The sequence below is a fragment of the Amphiura filiformis genome, chromosome 3 (genome assembly GCF_039555335.1).
Source record: "Amphiura filiformis chromosome 3, Afil_fr2py, whole genome shotgun sequence".
Classification (NCBI taxonomy): Eukaryota; Metazoa; Echinodermata; class Ophiuroidea; order Amphilepidida; family Amphiuridae; genus Amphiura; species Amphiura filiformis.
In genome coordinates, this window is record NC_092630.1 from 23,817,103 (window position 1) to 23,828,711 (window position 11,609).

General features: G+C 35.9%; 1 protein-coding gene across 1 annotated transcript in view; it reads left to right on the forward strand.

Annotated features, from left to right (window-relative positions):
• Positions 1-7,258, forward strand: part of LOC140148251 (protein bicaudal D homolog 2-like) — a 63,494-nt gene extending 56,236 nt beyond the window's left edge. The window contains 1 exon segment of the mRNA XM_072170144.1: positions 6,686-7,258. Coding sequence (XP_072026245.1) covers positions 6,686-6,970 — 285 coding nt within the window. The 3' untranslated portion in view covers positions 6,971-7,258.
• Positions 7,259-11,609: the final 4,351 nt, after the last annotated feature.

Genomic DNA, 11,609 nt, shown 5'->3' on the forward strand with positions numbered 1-11,609 from the left:
TGTTTTTGCAGTAGACAAAACAGCTCCGTGTACCGTTCAACTCAGCTCATCTCTCATTTAATCTTTATGATAGTACGGTGTTTTCAATTGACAATACCAATTTCATATTTTTGACATACCGCTACGTGAGGAGACAATCAGATCCAAGCTCGGCAAAGCGAGCGAGACTAAACTGCATGATTATCATGTCAATGAAAAGTGCATCACATCTTGGTATGAGCCGTAATGATCTCACTCGCAATTACACAGTTTAATAACCCCCAATTGCTCAACATTTGACCTCAATGGGTAGAGTATGAGATTTTGTCCCCCAGCACATCCAAAGGTTGTTCCATGATTGTACAAGCATATATGGGTTAAAGAACTGTGGCATTACAGATGAGCATGTTTTGAGATGAGAGTGTCACATCTCTTCTCTATGACATGTGTTGTTGTTTCAAGGCCTCCATCAATAGAGTATAAAGGAAACGCAGCCTGGTGTTTGCAACCTAGCATATTGAATCGCATGTGATATGATAATAAGAATATCCGTTCACAGTTTAGGTTTGGATTTCAGATGTTTTGTCGATAACAAAAGGTATCCATATTGAGTTGATGCTGAAACTTATTTTTAGAGCTTGTTTTGATATCTTTAAGATGAGAGAGTGATATATAGTTAAAAAAATATAAATCCAAGTAAGATGAATCATCCATACCACAGCAAAGTGCTCGACCAAGAAGGGAGCTGCAATATATTTATAGTTAAAAATATAAATATATAGTTTAAAAAAGGTATATCCTTGACACGCATCTTTTTAATCGCAAGTTGTGATTTGATCTGATATTTTAAGAGAAATTAAGGAGAAAAACAACATATTTGAGCTGATGATACATTTTGTGCTATTATTTATGAATAGCTTTTGAAGATGATTTGATATTCATAGCTGGTTTATATAGAGATAAGCAACAAGCTCTCACGTTTACTGCTTAAAGTAGAGGAAACGATTTTGCATCTTATACAACAACACAATGTCATGCCAGTCTGAATCTACAAGAGAATTGGATTGTGAAATTTGTTCCATTTAGTTGAAAATTTAAATTTTACTGCTAAATTGAGATAGGAATAAGGTTCTTGTTATTTCAATTTACTAAAGTAGGGCAAAAAAAAGATTAAGAGATTACAAAGCTATCACCACGGGAACATGCAAAAGCATACACAAAATCAGTCGTACCAGGCTGCTTTCATCAAACGATTCCTCGCTCTTTGTCGGTGACAGCAAATGTTAATCTACTGAATAAGTAGAGTCCTACTTTTGCTTTCAACATTAGCGGAATGCTAAAGCTTAGTCGCCGTGAGCCCTGTGAACCCGGTTTTAAGATGATGCTGAATCGCTCGTAGCCATAATTTGTTTGCACGATTTCATGCTTTTACTTGCTTCGTCACACAGATTGAATCTGACGGAATGTCGACTGCTTGTTGACTGCATTGTGTTCAGTGACATCTGCTTTATTTTCATTAACAGAGATCATTCTGCACTTTTGATGTGTTTCATTCATTCATCCATTCATGCTTGATGCGTTTAATTTATGTATCTATTTGAAGATAAAACAGGCCATGTTACTGTGAAAAGGGTAGGACGGAAAATGATTTATGTTTATGTTTCATTGAAAAAGCGAGAAATGTTAACAGAAATTTTACAATTTTTTTTAAATAGTGACAAGTTAGCACAAAATGTTTAAATGCTTTTTCCTGTTTTTCTCTATATACCTTTAAGGAAATGTATCAAATTTGCAAAAATATTGAAGCAGCCAAAAAACAAATTGTGAACATTTGACCCTGCAAAAATATTGTGCTCTGGGAGCAAGTAGGTAATATTGTGCTCTGGGAGCAAGTAGCTTGCTCAATATCATATCAAGTTGTCTAATTGTATGTTGTTGATGTTTTGTATATTTGTATGAATTTATGGTGCATTTTTTTAAATTAATATTACAAAATTCTGACATTTTCAAAATTGTTGTATTAAATGCTCCATTGTTATTCCCAAGGTGTAAATTTGTTTAGGCTTTTGTTGTTTGCCAGTTTGTGCAATTTTAAAATCAATTCTATAAAAATTCTGTGCAATATTTTAGTGTGAAAGAAGCTCGCTACTTAACAAAGATGGTGATAAATTAAAAGGAGGAATGTTGAAATAGAATTCAAATGTGTATTTTGTTGGTATTACATTAAAAAACAAGAAAGATTGCAGGATAATTTTGAATATTTAGATGGAAAATAATTATAAATTTGTTATGTTGTAATGTGTAAATTATTTGCAAAAATGTGAAAAATCGCCATATATTCTTGCAAAGCTTGAATGAGGATGAGACAATAATGGGCTATTCCATTTAAAATCCACACTACCCATGTGGAAGCTTTTGGAAATATCTTCAACAAGGGGAGTATGTTTTTCAAATGTAATTGGTTAGAGTTAATCATTTTGTAACCCATACTCCCCCCTGTATTATGGCTTTACCAATATCTTTCACAACTGGAGTGAGTATTTCAAATGGAAGTTACCCAACTGTTTATTCCATTCAAAATTGATACTCCCTCTGTGGAAGACTTAAGCTAAATCTTCCACAGGGGTAGTGCAGATTTTAAATGGAATAGCCCAATGCATAGGACTGCAAGTAAATGAACGGAGATAGAAAGGCAATTTTTCTGCGGAAACGGCGATCTTTAAGAAGATACTTTGGTTTGGTTTAATGGATTGACAAAGAAGTTAGGCAAGACAGTCTGGACTAGAAATAGACCTACAGGTGCATAGCACTTGGTGCATGTACCATATAGGATTGTCACACATGGGAACTAAAACAGTGTACCTCTAACAAAGGCCAAGAATGTAACAACAATTGGTGTCTATAAGCTTAAGTATTACAAAGGTTTGTACATGTACATGTTGCACTTAATTATAGGCTAATAAATGTGTATCACCTGTTGGGAGTGAAATTGTACAAGTACTGATATGTTGATGCGTCTAATGCTTGGTTCTCGCTATTTAGGCTAAGTGTATGAGCATGCATTATTGCTACAATGCATAACATGCCGAATGCAACCGAGCACACACATTACATCTGAAGTTTGCTAGGATCATGTCAAAATAAACCCGAGGTACACTATTTTGCTTTTCATGTGGTGACATAAAAATGGTGGAGTCAGGACTGTTAGTCCAATCTCTTTGTGGATTGATGAACTAATTGATATGTACAGCTGTGTCATGCAAACCCATCAATGGGTATAAAATGTGGCAATCACCTGTACAATTGTATTGTAGACATATGAAGTACTGAACCTGAAAATGCCTTATGTCGTGGGTAGGAGTCATATAATGATTTCCTACCATGTAGGAATAGTTATCACTCAGTACTTGTATGCACAGTGGAAAAAGTGAACTTTCATGATCTTGATTCTTTAACCCCATGAGAACTACCTTCCTATTGGTCAAAAAGAAGTTTTCATTATCAATTGAACCAATCAGCAACATTGTTAGAATAATTTCACCATGCAAAAAAATTGGGGGAAATTATTTGCAAAGCTCTAATCTGATTGGTGATTAAAATGAATATATCATGTAATTGACCAATCAGAGGCAATGTTAGATCGGCAGGTAGTGCTCAGGGGTTAAAGAAGATTGGTACCAGTTTTTGGATGTTGGGTATTGAAAAGGTGTTTGATTTGATTGACAATTTGAAAGCAGAAGTAAATACTTTCGCAGTTCTTCAACGCATTCGCATCATGTGCACACTGTCGAACTTGGGTGTCATTATGTCATCCATTTGAAAAAAGTATGTTTCAGTCTTTGATCATACAAAGTTATTTAATATGCCTGCTACATGTAAATTGTGGTAAGTTACGGTTTAGGTTGGATAGAGTATGGCACAATGTAATGTTTGAACATATTCATACAAATAAGTAATAAGTGTTTCTTTTACCACATCCAAATGCTGCTACAAAGTTCTTGAGATGAGGTCATGGAAGTTTGGTTTTTAATGGAGGAGCACACAGGTCAGACTGGCGTAAAGACGCACCCCCTCTGTTTTGTTTTATTTGAACCGGAACGTAGGGATAGAATTTACATGATAATGAAAAGGGTATATTCTGTGATAAGAACATTTCATCAAGAAGATGCTTGATTTACCCGAACAGCCCGAGTGTTGGCATGGGGGTTAAGACAGATGGGGTTACTAGGCCTATTCTTTGAGTAATTGCAAAGAAAACAACAACCAAATAACTGAAATTATCGCTTCTAATTGATTCAGCGTAGCTGCACATTCTCTTTGTACAGCAATGTGCAACCCAGGGCTTGTTGTGCTCTAGGGAGAAATGAAATTGATTAAAAAAGAATCAATTCACCACTCTCTTTCTCCATTAATAACCAGCAAATTATGCACAATGTAATGATAAAATTGATGAGAAGAAATGAGTGTTGCTTTGGATGGATTGACAGTGCAGGGATACGAAAGAGGTCACATGTTGGCGATTGTATTGATTATAATTATAGCAATTATTTGGTCTTGACAGAACCTAGAAATGGGCCATTCCATTTAAAATCCATACTACCCTTGTGGAAGATTTTGGAAATATCTTCCACAGAGGGAGTACAAATTTCAAATGGAATGAACACATTAGGCAGTGAATTTCATACACCCTCTGAGAAAGATTCAACCTGAATCTTCCACAGAGGGAGGGTAAGTTTCAAATGGAGCTGCCTAATGTGTTCATTCCATTTGTAATTCATACTCCCCCTGTAGAAGATATTTCCAAAATCTCCCAGAGGGGGAGAGTGGATTTTAAATGGAATAGCCCTATGTAAATGTAGTGTACCATACAGAGGCACTATGTAGAAGTAGTTTATGATGATTGTAGATTGTGTCTTTTCATGACAAAAGGTGGATCCGAAATGTGCTATTCTGGTTGAAATGCATAACCCCTGTGGAAAACATGATATTAATCTTCCACACAGGGAGTGTGAATTTCAAATGGGGCTACCTGAATGGGTGACTACTACATTTGAAATCTACACCCCCCTGTGTGGTAGATTAAGGTCATGTCTTCCATAGGGGGTGTGGATTGCAACAGGAATAGCCTTATTCTCTGATACAGTATTGTTTCAATTGCCAAATTCATATCATGGTTTTCATAATGAATATTAGTAAAAGACAAATAGGGGAGTGAGAGCATTTTACAGTATCTGTGTGTTTCTAACCGGAGTTTCTACTTAACGTCCGGTTGGTGGGCGCTGAAATCACATTTGAAGAAGAAACACGCTGCGTGATTATTGCCAGGTATGATGGGATAAAGCAATCATAGGAACTAGGAGTACCATCTTCAACACATTTTTTTAAGACTTGTGTGGAATGACTAATAGCGAAACACTATGTGGCAAAATAAATAATACTTTAAGTGAAGAAAATGAAGAAACACTATTTTGTCTTGAAAAGACCTTTAGGTTTAGTGTTTGTTGTCATGTGGACTAGTTAAGTCACATTGTTTGTATTGATGATGATAGGATGTGCTCAAAGCACATTATTTTATACCTATTGAAATAAGCAGCTAGAAACTTTACAATGTAATTTTAGGGATTGCAAAATGTTCTAGTAATATTCTGCATATGATTGCTGGCCAATTTTGCTCATAGAAGGTAGCAAATAATGGTGAGTTCTGGCCGAAACTGAGAAACCTAAATTGCATACCCAAAACATAGACCTATGTTACATTTATACAGTTTGAATTGTGTTTTAGCGCATATTTATTAAGTAGGTGTCCCGATTTCGAATGAAACTAAATTTTCCCAAATCTTGTAAAAGTGACAATGTACAAAAGTATTTGGAAACCAGTTTCAAAAATTGTAGCAATTTTTTGGATTCTGTTTTGTGGAACATATATTCGGCATCAAATCTTGTTTGGTATAAATTGTGCTTCAGATGTTTAAAATATTTCCAGTTAAGAGAAATTTGTCTTGAGGTGACTTTGCATAATTATGATAGTATCAAAAGTGTACAAAGATACATAAAAATCTAACATATCTGTAACAGAAATTACAAAGTAAACAGTAATCTTATGACAATACTCTTTTAAATTAACATGTTAATTGATTAGGTACAAATAACTGTATTTAGATTTTCATATGTGAAGCGTTTTATGCAGGATGTACGTTTGATGTTAATTGAACTATGCATTACCAATTAGCCAAGTGGAATAACATCAAATTTACATAATGCATACAAAGCGCTATGAACATGCATGAAAATCTAAATACTTGTTGACTAACTTGAAACACAGGAATGGTTGGTGAGGGGTAATATTAACTGTTTAAAATGCAAATTTATATTGATGGCAAATATTGTCATTAGCTAGTATAGGCTATTGGCATATGTGGTGGATGGCGCTTCAGTTGAAGGCATTGACACAATAACGCAATATACTAATTATAGACCTATTTAATTTCTATCATAATAACCACATTTCTAACAGATACTTTTATTTCCTTTTTATTTTGACCAATATTAAAACTGCTACACAAAATTTAAGAAGTCCATGTTCCAAAATCGCCCTTTTCATAATTCCATATGTAATTGACATTTAAAATTTTAAATATTTTTCATTGTTAATTTGTATATTTGCTAAAACTTGACATCCATATCATGTAACATCTTGATTCTTTAGTCGGTACCTTACGACTACGATAAATGGACAGCGCCACCGCAGGAACGCTTCAAAATCCGAGACAACAAAGAGCCGCCAAAGACTAACAACAGCCCTACCAATATAGATCCACTACCTAATAAAGACCCACCACCCGTTAAAGATCCGCCTAAACTGAAGCGATCAGGCTCTTGGTTCAGGAGACGTTCATCATCAAAGAAAATTGAACCAACGCAGCAGAGGAGTCCAAATGATAATGATGAGGATGAGGATGGAAAACGGAGAGGGTACAATGTTTTTATATGAGACGAGTCTAAGAGACATGTTGGCACCAGTAGAATTTATGTAAGTGTTGACTATAATAGATCAAGATTCTCCATATAGCCGGTGGGCGTGTCACCATCATGTACTACGCCGGGGTTATTAACTCATCTAATGCTATTCCTTTGCTTTCAAGTTAGTCATGTTCTTTTGATGACAAAAAGAGGTATCGTCTATTTAATTTTCCAAAATCATACTTTCCTTTTTCGGAGGTTCAGGCCTGTTATCAAATGTGGAACTTGCAAAGGGGAAATATTTGGCTGTTCCAGTTAAAATCCAGAAGACATGAGCTTAATATTCCACATAGGGAGTGTGAATTTCAAATGGGATTACCTGAATGAGTTACTCCATTTGAAAGCTACACCCCCTGTGTGGGAGATTAAGGTGATGTCTTCCATAGCGGGTGTATGGATTTCAACTGGCATAGCTCAATTTGTACTTTTTACTTTGGAATTTGTTTTAAGTGAATATTTAAACAGGGCTTTAATTTCTTTCCTGGTGGAAACTCAGGTCTGAAAAAAAAACTACAAAGGGAAGTCTGATAATATGGGATATCGCTTTTTGTTATAAAAGATCCATAGTGCCATCGGGAGTCAACATATCTATCATACAATGTAAACCAATTTCTAGCTTCAAACTTCGTAAGAAGTTTAAAATAACTTGAAATTAGGCTACATTTGGGTGTAGAAATACTAGAAAACTAACCAATTTAAGGGCAAATGTGAAATATATTTTAAAAGCCAAACATTATCATGTAACATGGTATTTAAAACGTACAATATATTATATACTGTGTTCTCAACGGATAGTTAAACGAAGTGAAATATTTAGCAGTTATTTTCATTTATAAATAACACATGATATTATATCCAACCAGGGTTTTAACTCATTCATAATTAACCAGTATTACAGCCCATGTTAACCAAACAGGTGGTTCCCTATAGAAACAGGTATTCACCGGCAACTACTAACCTGGCAACACTAGTTGCAAAAACATCATGCGTATTGTATAGTGTAACACACTACTAACCTGGATTTAACAGCCATTTTGATTACATTATTACTTAAAAGTGACATTAATGTACCATCCATGTTTTTAACAAGGATGTTCACCATTGTTATCCATCAGGCAACCCAAGTGTTGCCGTATTATATTAAACCATATTCAACTGAAGTTGATAGTTTCAATGTTTGTTTGTCTGCTTTCATTGTTTTTATCTAACACCGATTTTCATCGTAGCTATTTAGTATCACATTTTTTCTTACAAGGTGGTGGTTTGGGTAGTTCTATCTTTGCACGAACTGATGGATATCTGAAATGATTGATATTGATGTAATTATATGGAGTGAAACATTACAAGACTCCTGATTTTTCATTGGTGCAGTTAAACATTAGTGCATGCAGTAATTTCTATAGATGCACACAGAGAGAAATGAGTTCCCAGTTCTGTCAATATATTTTTTAGATGTTTGTCAGTTTTAATTTGTACATCTACATCTTAGATGGTTTATGGCAACATAAACACAATATGGGCTATTCCAGTTGAAATCCACACTACCCCTGTGGAAGATTTTGGAAATATGTTCCATAGGGGGATAATGTTTTTCCAATGTAATTGGTCAGGGTAAATCATTTTGAATCCCATACTTCCCCTGTATTATGGTTCTACCTGTATCTTCCACAACGGGAGTGAGTATTTCAAATAGAAGTTACCCAACTGTCTATTCTATTCAAAACTCATACTCCCTCTGTGGAAGACTTTAACAAAATCTTCCACAGGGGGAGTACAGATTTTAAATGGAACAGCCCATTTCAAAGTAAGAATTGAGTCAGGAGTTCTGTCAATACATATTTCAGATGTCTTTCAGTTTTAATTTGTACATCTACATCTTAGATGGTTTATGGCGACATAAACACAATGCATGTGCGAATGCTATTGCAATACTAGTAGGTCACAGCAAACATTACTCATTTTATGTGGTAATGTAACTAGAACCATTTAAATACAGAAGGCACTAAGGTCCACAATGACCTCAACCCAATGGCATAGTTCAATAACCTCAATAAACCAATCATAGTGCAAAATTTGACATCAAATTGCAGAGTATGAGTTTTTGTACTCAAATTTTCAAAGGGCATTCAGTGAATTATACAAATTTATTGGGGTTCAAGAACTGTGCCCTGATAGTTGAGCATGTTGTGGATCCTAGTGAGGTGTCTTCTGCAGTTAAGGCAATTGCCAAAAATATTTTAAGTTATGCATGTGTGAATCAGTGACATACCAACCAAATTTGCAACAGGAAAAAATTGCAAGTATTCCTACTGAGCCACTTTCAAAGGAATTTTATTGGGAAAATTTGCAACTTTTACTCCAAATTTGGCCAAATTCAAAGTAAGCCTACTTGTGGTGTAGAACAGGCATAAAGAGAGAGATTATAAACCACAATCAGTATCTTGGACCGAGGGTGGAAAGTCCCCCCTCCCCCCTTGATTGGTGTGGCACTGGTGTCAATACTGTGGTAACGAGTTGCACAAATTGCCACTACTTACAGTCGGTAATATTGCATGTATGCATGGTGACAATCATGCTCACACCGGGGCTCACACCTGCTAAACTATGAAGAAAATTAAAAACCTCCTAGGCAAAAATATCAGAAGCGAAATACCTATGCATGCATTGGCATGGTGCTGTTGTGACTTGTCTCTGGTCTCATCGTATTGCCACAGGTCGTGTATGACAAATATTACCTATGCATAGTGCAGATATGAACAGTCGCATATCAGATTGCTGCATTACTCCGGAGCCACCTGTAAACCTATACACTATGGACCACAATGGCCTCATCCCAATGGCATAGTTCAATAACATCAATTAAACAGTAATAATGCAAAATTTGACCTCAAGTTGCAGAGTATGAGTTTTTGTACCCAAATTTTCAAAGGTCATTCAATGAATGGACAAATGTATTGGGGTTAAAGAACTGTGCCTTGATAGATGAACATGTTGTGGATCCTAGTGTCTGAAGCACCTGTAAACATATAGCCCATGTTGCAAGTGACGTAAGAAGATCAGATTTTATTGATGGATTATGACAATGCTTGTAAGCTACTCGCTTGGCCAATGTAACCGCATGACATATCGTGAGAATGTGTATGACATCTTCAATAGCTGCTCAGATATGTTTTTGAATTTTTAATATTTCAATTCAAAATAGGGTTTTTTTGTCATAAGTAGGATGATCTTGAGGTATTTAGGGATGGATGCAAGTCTTGAAATAAACGGACTGGAAGTAGGAGCAATATTTGTTTTGGAATATTGCTCCTGGTTCACTGGGATTTTACAAGAACCAGGAGCAATTTCTGAAGAAACAGGAGCAATTTTCTATAGTACCGGGGGTAAATCCTTTTCTGCATACAATACAGCATACCAGCAATACTCCCATCAAGTGCAAAACTGGAACCAGGAGCAATTTGTTTAAAAAAATTGCTCCTGGTTTATGTGAATTTTACAAGGATCAGGAGCATCTGGTGGTTTTACAAAGGCAAAGTTGCTCCCTGTACCCACTTAATTCAAGGCTTGGATGGATGCATTTTCTTGCATATACATTACAATTACTGTCACAATGTACCTTTGACTCTTTGAGGGGCGTTTAAATTTCAAGTAGGTCCACTGGATACACCGGCCAGGCACATTATTAAATCATGAATATGCGATCTGTCTCTAGGTGTAATATGCATGGAAATATGTTCTTCCGTGCTTTCTCAAGTGACCTAACCAGGTGGAAACCTCTTTCCCCCAAAATTGTCATCAGACTTGGGTTGAAATGAAAATATAACATCACAAATAGCAGCTATTGTAGTTATATCTTTATTGGCATGATAATCAGGATGCACATGAGTTAATATTGCTGGTCCTCTAAATCACTTGCCAGTACAACAATATTGCAGTATGAAAAATTAAAAGATGCAAATCTGCAGGCAGGTTCATACTCCGTACTATAATGTTTTTCAAGGTCCTGGTTTACATGATCTGCGCTGAGGGACTTAAGTGGATTTTGAAGGATTTTTGGGTGCTTTTATTAAAGCAAGGAAAGGAATAATCCTGTGTGGTGGGATGCACTTTGCACTTTAAGAAATTTGGTTTTCATATGGTAGAACAACGTACCCATCAGTAAGGAATGCTCTTCTTCAGGAATTCTCTGTTTTTCAGCTGCCACTGTCAAGTATTTAACCCAATGGCTTGTGCAGTTGATAGACAAGGAAGAATTCATCCCATTACGGTGCATCATCTAAATGAAATAATGTGCTATTCGGTTAAAATCCATACACCCCCTATGGATGACATTAACTTAATCTTCTACACAGGGAGTATGAATTTCAAATGGGGCTACCTGAATGGGCGACTCCATTTGCTCTCTACACCCTTGTGTGTGTGGGGGTGTATGGATTTCAACTGGAATAACAAAATAATGGAGCCCCATAACAAATGATTCTCTCTTCTTGTACGTACATGGATGTAAATGTAATGTTCAACGAGGGATGCCCTATCACATTAATGCATCGATGAGTTGCCTAAGGCTTAAAGTGTCGCATGGATTATTGAGTCTGTGTCAGTATGCAACT